Source organism: Atheta coriaria, unplaced genomic scaffold, assembly GCF_025399875.1.
Source record: "Atheta coriaria isolate IRGN ID8LTWV9N9 unplaced genomic scaffold, Caltech_Dcor_3.1 hic_scaffold_10_pilon, whole genome shotgun sequence".
Lineage (NCBI taxonomy): Eukaryota > Metazoa > Arthropoda > Insecta > Coleoptera > Staphylinidae > Dalotia > Dalotia coriaria.
In genome coordinates, this window is record NW_027045452.1 from 4,547,096 (window position 1) to 4,563,280 (window position 16,185).

Here is a 16,185-nt window from a genome sequence, read left to right on the forward strand (position 1 = left end):
TTTTATTGAACTTTTAGGCTTTGAGTTTAAAGTAAGCAAATATTCTTCAATAATTAATTTATTTTCTGTGTCATAAACTCTCTTCATATTAATATTTCATAGTTTCTACATTTTAATAATTTGACAATTCCAGTCGTCTTAAATACTCTAAAAGTCTAAAGTTTATTATTCTACTTCGCTAAATAATTGAACTTTTTCGGGAAGAACATGATTGATTACGTTTTTCTTATCAGTTACATTTCGCGTATACCAAACCGTCGGAAAATTAACATTAAAAACAATTCACTTACAAAACACAACATAAAACTTAACAGATTGACTACATTGTAAAACATCTACCGTCCTATAGAATTATTTAATACGTATAATAATAAAAAGTCAGTATCTCCCTTTATCGGTAATGCATTAAGTGTTAATGTTTGCTTCAGCTCTTTGAAAGAATCGTATTTGGCTAGGCAATAAGTAAGTTTCTAGCTGTAAGCACTACGGAAAATCGTTGAACGTATTTTTGATTTGCGGAGACTTCGGTAATCGTTGGATGACTTTATTGCAATTTCTTGCTCTTGCTTGTGCTTGGCTCGTTGTACATCATTGTGCCCTGACCACAACCGGTAAGATTGATTGAAGAATTACCGTAGAATATTTTGTTGCCCTAAAAAAATAAAAATAAATTAAAGTTGTCATTGTATATTTATAATAATATCTACCTTTTCCATGTACTCTTTGACATAGAAATTGCCGAAAAGTACAATGAACGACAGCATGTAAACGATGAGCGTGTAGTGCATCCACAGCGGAAATTCGCAGCCAGTGCGCAGGCCGTTAACGCCGAGTAATAAGGCACAGGTAAATTGAATCTAAACAATAAACAATTGTAAATTCTACAACGCAACAGACAGACATTGAATTAAATTTATATGACAGTTATTGCATTGCACACAAATGAATTTAGAGAATGTTTGCAAGAAATTACCAATTGTAAGATGGTCAGGTATTTTTTCCACCACAGGTATTGAGCGACCCGGGGACCGAGCGCGGCGAGACCATAATAAGAATACATTAGGACGTGGATCGCTGAGTTGACCATCGCTGGCAAGAATGCTAAGAAAAAATAATAAAAATATATTTCTTGATGTTTTATTGGAATAAAACTTACTTGAACCACTTGGTACCCATTTAATACCGATCCACCAGAAGGAAAACATGGTGGCATGGTGATACACGTGGAGGAAAGTCAATTGTTGATCCTTTTTACGTAGGATAAAGAAAAACGTGTCGCAGAACTCCAAAAGTTTCGAAAAGTAGTACCACCACACGGCATTTGTGATCTGTGAAAGATTACGTTTAAGATTTGAGGTTAAATTTTCTTTGTTTAATTAAAATACTTACTTGTAATTCGTCAGGCGTATATTTTTGTCGACATGGTTCACAGATGTAGCTGTATCGCAGTCGGAACGAGGCAGTCAACAGCTGCAAGTTAAAAAGAGGTTATAATTACACAACCTAACCTCATTTAACATTTACATTAATGAGTTAATGCCCTTCACAGTGTGATGAAACATGTGGCAGCGTTAATAAACTTGTTTAACATATAAACGTTTTGTGTAATATTATTAGTCACAACCTTATTTGTACATTTCCCATTTCCGTATTTAGTTTTGGCGATGGAAAGCTTACAATTGTAGAATTGATGTTTCTCTGTGTTCACTCGGCGTTAAATCGTTAATAAGACATAATCAAGAGACCAAACACGATAGCAAAAAAAATGGCAAGGTAAAAACTCAAAGTGAAATTTATGTAAACACATCGAACGGTACCTGCTTCAACTCACCGCGAATTCATCTTGAGCAAAGTGAAAGTTTTCCGCGATTGCAATTTCGCGATGCTAAATTCAATACTCGAGTTACAAGTGTTTCCTCACGCTTCACATATCCGAATGAAGTGAAACGTTTCAATTTGATTTCGACTCACCTGAACGGCAATGTAATAATTGAGCGCCGCCATACAGAGATTGTACGGAATCAGGAGCCATTTTAGACGAAAAGCTTTTCGCTTTGCCATCATTTTTGGCCCAATCCACACGATAAACAAATAAATTAGTGTATAAACTACTGTCGGCGCTGGTGAATCGACTAGAGGCCATCCTGCTGTTCTGGTATCTATAACAAAAAATTAATAATATTAAAAATATCGGGTAAATAGAGCGCAAGTCAATAATTGAATTATTGATTTATTTCAACGGTAAATAAAAACCGCAAAGAATAAAAATTGTTATTTTGTTAAAGTGCCAATTTAAAACTTACACCGCAACTCGAATATTATACTTTTTATTAATTGTTTAATATGTCTTGTATTTACCTGCAAAAGTCAATGTCCACAGATAATACTCGTAGATTCCTTGGGCAATGCTTGTAGTTGAGTTCATCATCGACGCCATGGCGACGACGCGACCGCCTTTTAAGTAAAAATAACGTATTAATTAATAATTCTGTCCGATTGGCGAAAACGACTCGCGAGACTAATTATTTGCTAATGCCAGCGGTATTCTGCACGTCTTCCAGTTAGCGAACGCTTAATAAACGAATAAAACACGATAATAAAGCGCTGATGAAGTTAATTAGTACACGTTAAACAATATACAAAGTTGGGCAGAAAATAAACCATTGAAAACAAATAAATATATTGCAGCTATTAACAGTATGTAAATCAGTGTTAAGTGCGTATTAGTTTTCAAAATGGTAAAAATTTGAAAATAAAAGAATTTGTTTGGATTACAATATGAAAGTTAGGTTAATTTGTAATTACGCATGCGCCACATACAAGTTCTATAATATTTTACTTATCTGCCAACGCATTTGTACGCATTTTACGGCCTAACATTAAAATAACACAAGTTTATTACCAATTGTGTAAAGAAAAATTTTACCGTTTTTCAATTTCTGATAGTATTGAGTTCGACATTCTTTATATATGTTTAATTAAAAAGTATTACGCACTTTTTTTTAATTTTACAAATCTTTTTTTAATTCATAATTTTTCCATTATTCAAAGTGTAACTTTCACATTATACACGAATGAATTACTTCAAAATTACCCGATGTGTCGAGTCGCATCAAGACATAAGTCATGCGCGTAATTACAAAATCGATTAGTGTGCCAAATGTCCATCGTCTCCAATTTCCAGTGCACCTAATGCACTCTAATAACCGCCGGATATGCAGAAAATAAAACTCGCCAACCGGTCTATCATCGTGATCATAAAGTCATCAAGTCATCAATAAATCATAAAAACACCAATCTGTGCAACGGCATACTTAATAAATTTAAAATTTTCTTATAAAAATTCAATCTGCTCATAAATAAAATCATTAAAAAATTTAAAAGTCATTGATGTCAGTGTTACACATAAATTAAATTATGAATAAAGTGCATTGATCTGTTTGTTTTCACCTTTTCACCTGCACGAGACTAAAAGTGCACATCAATGCATTTCAATTTGCATTCAATGGTTAATAATTGCTTTTTTAACTTAATTGTATTGTAATGAAGGTTGAAAGTTCAATTCTCTGCCGTCAAATAAAAATCAATTAAATTTTAACAACTTACCACTTTTTCAACTAATAACACTTAAATTTTACACCAAATTTTTAATTAATTTGAATTAAAACATTGTTGTAAATACTTTGGAATTTAAATTGCAACTGGATTAAATCCGAAATTTATCGATGATGAGTTTGATATCGACGATGCGTCGCGGTGGCGATGCGCCGAGACAATGCAACTGATTGCGTCCAGCGACGATGTGAAGACTGAATTGGAAAGCAAGTGCCGTTGCAAAAATATACGCGTTTGCGCCACCACAGTTGTTGGGAAGTGCAAGTGGTAATGCAGCAACGCGTACAAATGGTACCTGCTTGTTGCTTTGCTTACTTGTATCTACACCTACCACTAAAACTATGCTCAACAGTTAAACGTGTGTCATTAATGTTTCTTGGTCATGATATCAAAGAAAATCGAAAATTTCACTGTAAGATACGTTAGAAAGTGCAATTTTTGGCATTTTTTACTGCTATACAATTATAAACATCGTGACATTATTGTTCAATCATCATTATTAAAACGTTAGAAGATAACAGAAGCTCTATGTTCTTTTAAACTGCTAAATATCACTAAGTATTTTGTATTTTAGAAAATGTAACTGCCACTAGATGGCCTTAGTAAAATCTTAGTTTTATTGTTATATAATTAGTTTAAAATCTTCGTAAATAAACTTTTTACACGTTGCTATCGCTTCTTTTCGGGATTTATCTTAACTTTTGTGGAAATTAGTGAATAGTACTCATTTAACGACGGTTACACTGTTATAATATTACATAACCTACAAAATAACGTCATAATCGCCATTATTCTTTGAAGTAGCTAAGCATATTTACAACGTACCTATACAAAATTATGATCGGAAGTCAAAATTTATCGTCAATTATAACCAATACTGTCTATAACAAATTGTGAATATGTAAAACAACGTTGGTGGTTAATACGTCATCAATGTAAAGAAAAGATTTAAATGTTTTAAATTCTTTCATAGGAAAAAAATTATAAACAAAATTACAAATATTAAGTTAATTCAATAGAGTTCTACACAAAACAAAAAACACACTAAATTAAATTCAGTTAGTAATTAATTTATGATGACATTTACTAATGAGAGAGTACGAAGTTTACCGAAAATACTAATATTCAATAAATTATACTTTCGTAACAATTCCCCTTCTAAAATGCGGTAAAACAATGTCTGTCATTAGTTTCATCAAGAATAAACCTCCAAGTGCGTTGCACTTTAGTTACTTGTTTGAATTTATGACGATTCGAATTACCGCAGTGATTTCGATTGCGTAAACAGGAAATCGGTGAAATGTACTTCCACAGGCTCTGCGAATATTCAGATTTCATTACTTCCGAGCGCTCAATGCAGGCAAAAGCAAAAGAAATCGTATGAAACTGCAAGTAATGCGACTAACAAACACAAACGCACAGCTCTCGCTAAGATTACTAATTGCCAGCGCAGAGAAAATTTACATTAAGCCTTTTTTCCATCTCTCGACGATATTAATTCCACAGTATTGTCATTACGGCAATAAATTCTGTTTAAATGAAAGCCTGCGCGGACAATAATCCTCACTTAAAAATCAATTAGAAGATGTCGCAGCAAGTGATGCTTATTACAAAGAAAGTGTGAAGAAAACATAGTTTTCCAATATTTGTTCAACTAATATTGAATAAGTCAAAGTGTCAACAGTACGCTACTTAACTACTTTATTTTCCTAATTATTAGATTTCTAGAGACATTTTTGTATCACAAAATTACGAAAAGAAAATTTTTTCTTGTGATACACTAATAATGGGCTTTTAGTATTGTTTTTGTTTTCTTTTGTTTTTTGTTTGTTTTCTCTTGTTGGCATCAATATATGCTGCGCAGGCAGACGATTTTTGCAATACCAAAGAAATTGGGGCCGAATGGCGTGTGATTACCGCGTCTCTTCTTGTCTTGCAAGTCTCCGAATGGCACCAGCTACACATGCAACAAGATGCATCGCCGCATCATTTGCTCTCGCAAAACGGGTCAAAGAAAGCGGCCAAATTCGCACGATTCCGCCTCGATCCGCTACGTTTTGCCACGTTTCGCCAGCGATTACCGACGGAGTCTGTGTGCTCGTGGCTTCGTTTGCAAGCCGCTTATTAATTCGCGCGCGGCCTGTGACGCATGCAATCACGCGATTAATAAAACTCGTAAAATCTGTAAATGCACACAGCTGAAGATAAATCACATAGAGATGAAATTCTAGATCCAACAAACTGACAAACGCTCATGATTTTGGCATCAGAAAGTTGTAGCTTATTAATTTAAGGTATTTTAGAATGTTTGTTATCGGAATGTGACTAATTTGGTGTTGGGGGGTTTAACTTTAACGTCAAATTGCTACTAAACGCGTGTGTGAAGCATTAGTCACGAACATCCGCGTAATTTTTAAATTATTTTTTGATTTCAAGGTTTGCATTCAGTTTTGCTATCGGGATAAAGATATATAACCTCAAAATGCATTTCAATAGAACAGAAAATATTTCTAACCTTAAATCTTTAAACTCATTGTTAAATTAGCTTCATCAACCCTTCAAGAACGATAATTTATTCTAAATCTTTTTCATGTATAAGCCTGAATATAATTATGGAAGTTTTTATAAAGTTTGTTGACCTACTCTCAGTTTTCTTATAGCCAATTTGACCTAAAACAAGTCTTCTGCTAAAGTTATACGAATATGACCTTCGAAGGCGTGTTCATGAACCTCGAAATGCACGAAAATAAGGAATGCAACTTAACATTTCTGCGTCGATTCGCATCGTCAAGGCTTCGTAGTGAAATTCGACTTTCTCAAAAATGCAGTTTCATTTCGAATAACACGTACCTATATAATCCAATAATGCATAAATTCAATGGAATATAATTTTAGTACTTAACCTCAAATGTAACTAATTTATAGATTTGGTTATGATTTGACCTAATGACTTATAAATTATAAATGTCAGCGTAGATTGCTAGCAGACATCTGTAATTGAGTATGTCAATAATTAACAAATATTAATTACAACTATAAATTGCAATTAAACAAAATTCATCTGAAAACTAATTGAAATATTTTTGAAAATTTAAAAATAATAAAATTGAATCTTTATGTACGGAAGTTGTACCGCAAGTCAAGTGTAGGTAACTTTTATTTTCTTTTTTAAATTAAACTTCAACTCTGTTCACTACAATGAACTATAATTAGTTCCTATAGTATTCTGACGTCACAAAGTTATTTTAATTTTCACGCAATGTCAACACCAACTTGTGAAATTGCAAAGTCAATCATGCAGAAATAATGAAATTCAAGTCAACCGCCGTTCAGTTTCCTTCATCACTCATTCATTCACATGACATTCGCGCATGAGGATTTAATTATTGAACGCAATTTGAAGAAAGGCGTATTACATCAACGAAGAGAATATAATTATTTTGTAATTATAATTCACATAATCATTATTCAATTTAAGTAAATTAATTATCGCAGTATTCAGGCTTTTTGCTCGCTGTTTGTTTGATGGGTTAGAAATCGTTACAAGTTAGAAATGTGTGTGAAATGTGTTCTCTTGCTGTGTTTTCTTTGTAAACTAACCACTGGCACTTATAATTCTAACAGTATGCGTATTTGCTACTTACCGTGCATTTCGTACAAGTCCTGATTACCCATTTTCAAACGTCTTGAAATTATGCGCAATTTTCGTTTTCAGCGATTGTAACTTTTTACTACCACTTCAATTCTTGACAATTTCTACTTTCGATTTAAACGATTTTGATTTCCAGCGAATTTTAACCTTTGAACCTTCATTCGTTGATTCGTGTAAATTATAACTAGTAAATGCTTTCATTTTTAGTGATACTTGTTAGTTAGAAATATATTTTTGAATGGTTTAGGAACAAATTCGGTGTTGGCAGTGAACGGGCTCATCTTGCGGGAGCGACTGCCACAAGTTGCGACGCGGTATGCCGTCACTGCGGCACGGCACCGCCGCCGCCAATCGCGCGCCGGCTTTGGGTCTTGCCGCCTCCATCCTGTTTCCTCTTTTGTGCTTCACAGTTTCGCTATTTCCGGGGCACGACCGTGCCCTACTGCCGATAAGCGACTGCATTTAATCGATACCTACACCACAAAAGCCCTCTAAAATAATTTATTTCATTTGTTTATCATTAACACAATCATGGATTTTGCAAACTATTCGACAATTCGCGGAAATTTATATTATTTGCAATGACTAATATAAATTTGTAGGGATTTTTGCTTTATTTGGTTAAAAAAAGTTTTTATTTTCAAACTTGCGCTAGACTACATTTAATAGCATTAAATTAGCATTTAATAAGTTTGATATGAACACTAGTCCAAAGTTTCACAAACCACCCATAAGATGTGGAAACAATCTTGAACTACCCATCCAATAATACCGTCTTGATGGTGTTGTTGTACACAACGCCGTGTATAACCAGGTCTTGATTTAGAATAAGCCCAGCTGGTATAAGTGAATGGTTCAGCTGTTGGACTCCATACGAAATTACCTTTCTTTGCCAAATCCGAACCACCAATCCATATATGACCTGGTGCATCTCCTAATTTAAAAGCCAAAAATTATTTTTCAAACTTAACATATGTTGTTCTAGAGGTAGAATCATTTTTATATAATAAGCAAAGTACTGATTTACAATGGTTTTAATAAAGTATCTTTTAAAAACGATCACTTGTGAGGGAATAGCGTTCAATTTGCTTACTTTGTTTATTTTTAATACTCACCATCTCGTAAAACTATTGTTAATTCAACATTTTTATATGTACAATAAAATTTGGTGTTTACCGTCATGCGCTAAGACAGCTTCTAGTTCTATTTGCTCCACCTGTGATTCGACAGTTGCCAATTGCATACCATGAAAGATGCAATATTCCATTGCACCAAACCAATTCACCTATAGAATCCACAAAAATATTAATATAAAATTATTTAAATTAAATCTATTTTAGCCATTTTAGCATTTTACCACCATCATCAGAGCATTTCAACAACTATACGACGGACAAACATCAAGAATTAAACTAGGAAACAGACTATCTACCCACTTCCAGGTGTCAAAAGGCTTACGCCAAGGATGCTGCCTATCACCCACCCTATTTAATATATACATAAACAGAGCACTCAAAAACTGGAGAAATCAGTGCCATAGGATGGGCGTAGAACTAAGTGAGGACAGTGTTTGCACCGCAAACAGAAAAGCGGCGGAAGTTTCCAACTTCTCACGAATTCGGTGTTGTGTGATTATTTAGTGCCGATAGTGCGTCGCCGGGAACTTAGACAATAAATACAATTAAGTTATACAATAGTGCAATCACAAGACTAATATCGTAATATGTATATCAACACACTTAATGTTTAGAAAGTACAGTAGTTACGTAGATACAGTAGATAGTAAACACATTCGCAGATGAGCAAGGGTCCATCACGTCACACACTGACCCTTGTGCTAACAATTATATATATATCGCTGTATAGTAATTAAGCTATCTTAAGATTACAAATCACGAAGGGTCACTGCCCTTGGGCAAGTATGTACGCAAAGTTTTGCACTTAGACATTTTTGGATGAATAAAGTAGTAGTTATCGAGCAAGCATCGAGTGAAGATCGCCTCACTTCTCCGAGCACCTCTAAGACTCTCCGCTGCCTTACAACCAGCGTAAAATCCACACATCAGTCCTTCTGCTCTCAGCTTTGAACCCGGCGCCATCTTCAGAGCGCACGCTGGCTTCACAGACAGGAATCTATACACAGTACACTTCGCTGATGATCAGGTGGTACTCGCGCAAGAAAAGGAAGATCTGGAATTCATGACGAGAAAACTACTAAAAGAATACGAGAAATGGGGCTTAACAGTAAACCAGACCAAAACTAAATATCTCTGTGTAGGAAACCAAGATGAAACACCATTGCAGCTGGAAGACGGAAACGTGATTGAAATCTGTCAGGAGTATACATACTTAGGAACAACAATAACAACAAGCGGTAGAACAGAGCCCGAAATAAAGAACAGAATACAACAGGGCAAGAAAGTTATCGGATGCTTAAACCCAATCTTGTGGGCCCAAAATATCTCGAAAAAAAATAAAAAACTCCTATTCAACGCCGTGCTGAAAATCTATTTTAGCTACATTTTGTTTTGCCAAGTAATAGTCTTTCGCAAATACGTGTGGAAAGACTACCACACACAAAGCAGAAGTGAGAAAAACCATCGACTTCATTTTGATGAAACGCACCATTACATATCTTAACGTGTTTTATTCTGTGTATTTATAGTAGATATGGTGGCTAATATCTAAACGCATATAGATCTTATCAATTTGTTGATACATAAACATATATCAACAGTGCAAAATATTAATTCATAAAAGCTTATATTGTGTTTGGATATTGTATACTGTGTAGCGTCATTGCTTAATATAAATATTTATAAAAAAGAGATTTAATTAACATTGATTAGTAATATTGAGAAAAAGGGTTGTTTCAAATATTGTGAACAAAACCAATGTGGTCTATGGAGCCCTGGACCAATGTGCTCCCTTATTTTTTAAACTGCAAGAATACCAAGTTTATTATTCCAAGTGGCACAAAGAAGTTTTTGCTGGTGACTAGGTAATATATGCAACCAGTCAAACTTTTTGAGACCAATTAAATATAAAATATTAATTAATCAATTAATATAAAAATGTAAAGTTACGTTGGTATGAAAAGAACATATAGAATCTATATTACATCACAATTAATAACTTACGAATGGCTCGGTGAAGTTGCTGCCCCCAGTTCAAACAATTTGACAAGACACATTTTGATTCACGACATCGCAACTGACTGTGTGAATAGGCAACTTCACAATCATTGGTAGTAGTACAACAATGTTAATAAATATTTAGAATCTAATCACTTTTATAATGGAAGCAGGTGGATGCCTTGAACCCTGATACCTCTATATAACAGCGGATTTTCGCGCATTGTAGAGAAATGCAATTGCTGATAATTGAAATAGAAATTTAAAAAATGAAATAAACAACGTACTCGCAGGTACTTTCTTGAATTGAACTTGTATACTCGAAGAACTTGTCATACCAAAATAGAGTGACCTCAGTATAGCTAAGCTATTTAAAAAAAATAGGTTACGTGATTATGGTATCTAGGCTCCAATTGGCTGCATAAGTTAGTGAGGAAATTAAGTAACCATCTTTTTAATTAAAATAAAATACTTCAAAAACATAAAATCATTTACTTGCTTTCAAGTGATTAGGTGCGTTTGATAGACAAATGATTAAATTTGCTTAACGTACTTGAGGCGAATGTTTTTCAGAATTTTATAATTTTGAACAATTGTATGTGCGTAGCCGTTTGTAAGGGCGACGGTGTGTCACAAAAAACTCCCGAGTTCGTAGTCTGGTGGTGAGGTGAACATTATAGAGTTGTAAATTCTATAACTCTTACAATATCTTGCACGATCATAGATACAGCACAACGTCGTTGGAGCTGTCTGAATAATTGAAGAACACAAGGGAAAGACAAGACTGATCAAAACATGAAATTTCAATGCAAATTTTTTTTTTTTTTAAACCAGCAAACAGAAATTAGCAATTAATTAAAGTTTAATATCAAACATTAATTAAGTAATTAATATTCACAGGCCACCCATAAGATATCAAAACAATCTCGAACCCACCATCCAATAATACCATCCTGGTTGTATTGATCTACGCAACGTGATGTGGCAGTATTCCCACTGTTTGGCGCACCACCGATCCAATTGGTATAGTTAACTGCTGTAGCCGTAGGTAACCATACGAATTTATCCTTATGTGACAAATCAGAAGCGCCAATCCAGACATGACCTGGCGCCCCTCCTAATTTAAAAGACGAAAAAAAAAACAGTTTTATAGAAACAAAAATCGCTGTAGGTAAAATAAAGTTTGGGGCTTACCGCTATTAGCTAACACAACTTCTAAAGAATTTTGCTCAAGCTGCGATGAAACAGTCGCCAATCGCATACCTATTGAGGTGCAATATTCCACTGCACCAAACCAATTCACCTATAAAAACCAAAAAAATTATGATATAAAATTATTTAAATCAGATACCTATGTTTGTAATTATCTTTTAGTAACTTTATACTTATTGGTCTACCTACACTTTGTGTTGCCATGTAATAGTTTTTCGCTAATGCATGTGGAAAAACGACCACACACAAAGCACAAGCGAGAAAAATCATTGACTTCATTTCAACTGAAACAAATCGACAAGTGTCTAAATGATTTTATTTCTGCACTTTTATAGTAAAATGGTGACTATTATCTAAATGGAGAGAGGTCACTTGTGCAAAATTATAAATATCACTTGCTTCGAGTACATCATGATGAATTATACTTTGATTTGATAAAGATTTTCGTAAGAAACACTCATGATCACTTCGATTAGGTATAACAAATTACACTACTTTACTGTATATTTAAAGAAAAATTCCAAATAATTGTGATAAAAAATATTTTCATAAAATATATTCATAGATAATGTTGCAGATAGTAATCTACCCTCAGTCAACAAGTGTGACTTGTCACATTCTAATGAATTCATGAAATAAGTAAGAAGCCAACCAATGTTTAATTCTTTGCTGTGCGGCATTTACTTGAACTTTCAAGTTGTAAATATATTAAATTGGAGTAACAACTAAGTTGCTTACCAGTTACAAATACAGAAGAATCCCTACTAATATTATAAATGCGAATGTCCTGATGTTTATCATGCTTTCACGCAAAAACTACTTAACACATCATCTTGAAAATTTGTACACATATTCTTAGTGGTCCCCGAAAGGTTATGGGCTACTTTTTATTTAATAAAAAAATTATTTTTTAAATAAAATAAAGAAATTGTTTAGCCAATAATACCTCTGCATCTGGCTAATTGACTACTTTAACGCCATCTAGCATTCCAGCAATGAAGCTCAAGCCTAGTACTATAGTACCATCACATTGTATTATCACACTGTATTACCGACAGCTACGTCAATATCAAATCCAATTGACTACACTATGGAGACTGTACACTATACTTCCATAAACTATACTTTCAGCCATTTTAAACTTCCCGTCATTCTACTTCATTGTTACTTCTTCTGTGATTACAGACGCGTACGGAAGCAACTTCATTAATTTCTAATATTTATTTGATGGATTCAACGCGAGCGAAGCCGCGGGATAAAGCTAGTAATGTATAAAATTGAACGGAAGAACTACGCCTGCAATAATGAATTATTGTCGATACAAATTATGTCCGAAGAGATAATTTTTTTTCAGGCCTTAACAGGTAGGGTAAAAGAGGGTAATGGGGGTCACTTAAGGGAGAACTCAAATATAATTTAAATTATAAACAAAATACTTATTGCAATCGCTTATAAGCATTGTTTACTTAAATACCTATTATTTGAAATAATTTTCAGTCACTTTGACAATCAATTTTTGAAATTATTAAAGTTTAAAAAAAAACAGATTTGACTCCCATTACACCGACATGCGGGTAATGGTGGTCACCCTGGGGACAATCGGAATCAAACGAAATCTAGCAGATATCGCAAACATAATATTCCGCAAAGTCCCACCCAGTGCATTTCACATGAGCCCATAGCCCAAATGAAGTGCTATGAACCACATTTAATTGTTTTTTTTTTTAAATCGTTGCACATTTGACATCAGTTTTCCAAATTTTCATCCATCGCCCTGGCATAAGTCATCAGTGCCAATATAGGAATCATAAGTTTTGTTACTTTCCTGCAGTATCGTTTCTGCATGAAGGCTATTGAAAAATAAGTCACATTGCTTTTTATAGGCCATTTAGAGCGGACTAAAGACAAAAAGATCCATTGGGAGTCGCATGACTCCCATTGCCCACAATTGCACTATTGTGAAAAAAAAAACAAAAAAAATATTTCTTCAAAACATTAATGTAATCTGAACTGCACATCACGATTTTGAATGTTTAACTAAGACTATATAAAAGTTTCATTCGAATATTGCAAGATATTCGACACTTATCTTCTAATTTGCGTGGACGTAAAATTAGATCAGCGGAGCTCAAAAATAAAATATTGGCGTATCTCAATGATACACGCACCGATTTGCATGATTTTTTGGGGGTGGCAGTGGGGGGCCAGAACGGAGGTAGGAACGCCGTTTACGCGGTACTCGTAACTATTGTTTCGTGGATATATGGGTGACTCCCATTACCCGCTGACTCCCATTACCATACTCTCCCCTACCCGCACCGCTTATTTTCCCGGGCGTTCAACCACATAAGCTCACGAGAAGTCCAATCCAGCTCTTAAGGTTCACTTCACATCTCTTGTGTGACCATAGGTTCGGATCGGGTTGCGAATAGGGATTGTTCAAGTAACAATTTTATTTAATAAGCTTGACTTGTCAAACTTTCTTTATGAATATTCAAGGCGATCGCAAGGTACTAAACCTAGAACAGGAACCACTTTATTTTGTAGATATTTAGATGGATGGAAGTAATTCTATTCAAAATTTGAGATATCTGCTCTGTCCATACAAACTCTTCCAGATGATGCTTTAGCCGTGCTACGTCTTTCTGGACGAGTAGCATCAATTTGAGTTTTGACCTCAACTCTCCACGGCCCTTGTGTTGTTATTCGTGTCAAAACTTGCCCAGAACGTTTGCTAACTTCAAAATGGGGATCCCAGGTTTTTGAGATATTTTGATGAGTTATTTATATATCACAAATTAATCTATAATATAAAAATTCAAAATCTGTTGGTAAGCGCATAACTCAACAACGCCTAGACCAATTTGGCCTATTCTTTTTTTTAAATGTTCGATATAATTCAAGGGTGGTTTTTAGGGCGAGAAAATTTAGAATAATTGCAGGGAAAACTCTAAAGACAGCCCTTTTCTATAAGATACAAGTTGGCATTGAGATTCACTCATAGTTATAGTTAAATTGTTGAATCGGAAATAGCGCACTAAAGTGCATTATTAGTAATCTTGATATACTTAAACATAAATCTTTTGTTCGTGTGTATGTGACTAAATTCCTCATTGACGGCTGGACCAATTTTGATGAATTTTATTGTGTGTGTTCAGGTGGGTTCGAGAATGGTTTAGATTCACAATTCGGTCTACTAGGAAATGTTCTAGTTCCAGTTTTTTTATTCCAAAAGTTAAAAAAATACCAAAAAAATAATTGATAGAAAGAAGGTCATTTTGTGGCAATAATTATAATAATGAATTTGTCAACTTTGTAATAGAAACTGTGAGTTATAATAATGGATGAAGATGTGGCTAAAGAAGTCTTTCAGGAATTTCGACAATAATCAGTAAAAAAATCGGGAAGAAGTTTGGCACGACAGCTACTTAAATATAAAATATCAATTAATCTATTAATATAAAAATATGAAGTTACGTTGGATTGAAAAGAACATTGAGAAACCAACTTATGTCTTACACAATCATACAAGTTCAATTCTATATTAAATCACAATTAATAACCCACGAATGGTTCTGTAAAGTTGCTGCTCCCAGTTTAAACAATTTAACAAGACATTTTTTGAATTACGATATCTAACTTACATTGTGAATAGGCAATCACACAATCACTGCAATAAAAATATTATTACAACACTGTTTATGAATATTTAGAATTTGATCGGTTTAAAATATAAGCAGGTGGATGGATGCCTTGAACTTTTATCTACCTCTGTACAGCAGCGGATTTTTACGCATTGTAGAAAAATGCGGTCACTAGTAATTAAATAGAAATAAAAACATGAAATAAACAATGCACTTGCAGGTACTTGCTTGAATTGAACTTGTATACTCAAAGAACTTCACTTATCAAAATAGAGTGAACTCTGTAAAAAGGGTAGCTAAGCTATTTAAAAAAAAATAGATTACTTGATTATGGTTTCTTGGCCCCGATTGGCTGCATAAGTTAGTAAGGAAATTATGTAACTTTCTTTTTAATTAAATTAAAACACTTCAAAAACATAAAATTATTTACTTGTTTTTAAGTGATTAGGTGCGTTTGATAGACAAATGATCATCAAATTTGCTTAATTCCCCGGATAACGTACTTGAAGCGAATGATTTTCAGAATTTTATAATTTTAAACAATTGTGTGTACGGTCATGTCTGTAAGGGCGACAGTCTGTCACAAAAACTCCAGAGTTTGTAGTCTGGTGGTAAGGTGAAGATTTTAGAGTTGTAAATTCTATAACTCTTACAATTTCTTGCACAATCATAGATGCAGCACAGCGTTGTTGGAGTAGTCTAAATAATTGACGAACACAAGGAAAAGACAGCGAAGACTGATGAAAACATGAAATTTCAATGCAATTTTTTTTTATTTTTTATAAACCAGCAAACAGTTATTAGCAATTAATTAAAGTTTAATATCAAACATTAATTAATTAATTAATATTCACAGGCCACCCATAAGATATCAAAACAATCTCGAACCCACCATCCAATAATACCATCCTGGTTGTATTGATCTACG

General features: G+C 33.9%; 2 protein-coding genes and 1 long non-coding RNA gene across 4 annotated transcripts; all 3 read right to left on the reverse strand.

Moving 5' to 3' along the window:
- Window positions 1–42: 42 nt before the first annotated feature.
- Window positions 43–7,549, reverse strand: LOC135801094 (very long chain fatty acid elongase 4-like). Of its 2 annotated transcripts, none has more exons than XM_065314461.1 (8): window positions 7,260–7,549; window positions 2,359–2,454; window positions 1,972–2,159; window positions 1,390–1,470; window positions 1,157–1,328; window positions 974–1,101; window positions 708–857; window positions 43–652 (listed from the first exon to the last, which is right to left on the reverse strand). In XM_065314461.1, exons 1-8 carry the CDS (start codon window positions 7,288–7,290, stop codon window positions 545–547), a joined length of 954 nt encoding a protein of 317 aa, XP_065170533.1. In that variant the 5' UTR covers window positions 7,291–7,549; the 3' UTR covers window positions 43–544. The 2 variants fall into 2 exon arrangements, with proteins under 2 accessions (XP_065170533.1, XP_065170534.1); XM_065314462.1 differs by lacking the exon at window positions 7,260–7,549 and adding an exon at window positions 3,607–3,875.
- A 375-nt stretch (window positions 7,550–7,924) lies between these two features.
- On the reverse strand, window positions 7,925–9,902 carry LOC135800457 (lectin subunit alpha-like). The gene is made up of 3 exons (XM_065313701.1): window positions 9,788–9,902; window positions 8,444–8,552; window positions 7,925–8,201 (listed from the first exon to the last, which is right to left on the reverse strand). Exons 1-3 carry the CDS (start codon window positions 9,893–9,895, stop codon window positions 7,972–7,974), a joined length of 447 nt encoding a protein of 148 aa, XP_065169773.1. The 5' UTR covers window positions 9,896–9,902; the 3' UTR covers window positions 7,925–7,971.
- Window positions 9,903–11,486: 1,584 nt separating this feature from the next.
- Window positions 11,487–11,930, reverse strand: LOC135800969 (uncharacterized). The gene is made up of 3 exons (XR_010550262.1): window positions 11,803–11,930; window positions 11,596–11,704; window positions 11,487–11,518 (listed from the first exon to the last, which is right to left on the reverse strand). It is a non-coding gene; the product is annotated as an uncharacterized lncRNA (long non-coding RNA).
- Window positions 11,931–16,185: the final 4,255 nt, after the last annotated feature.

Coding starts and splice junctions, on each gene's coding strand:
- LOC135801094 (XM_065314461.1), bottom strand. CDS start 7,290: ATGGGTAATCAGGACTTGTACGAAATGCACG. Junction 2,160..2,358: donor GTGGACATTGACTTTTGCAG/GTAAATACAAGA, acceptor TTTTTGTTATAG/ATACCAGAACAGCAGGATGG. Junction 1,471..1,971: donor ATTATTACATTGCCGTTCAG/GTGAGTCGAAAT, acceptor TTTAACTTGCAG/CTGTTGACTGCCTCGTTCCG.
- LOC135800457 (XM_065313701.1), bottom strand. CDS start 9,895: ATGGTGCGTTTCATCAAAATGAAGTCGATGGTTTTTCTCACTTCTGCT. Junction 8,553..9,787: donor ATTACTTGGCAAAACAAAAT/GTAGCTAAAATA, acceptor TGGATTCTATAG/GTGAATTGGTTTGGTGCAAT. Junction 8,202..8,443: donor AGCTGTCTTAGCGCATGACG/GTAAACACCAAA, acceptor CTTTTAAATTAG/GAGATGCACCAGGTCATATA.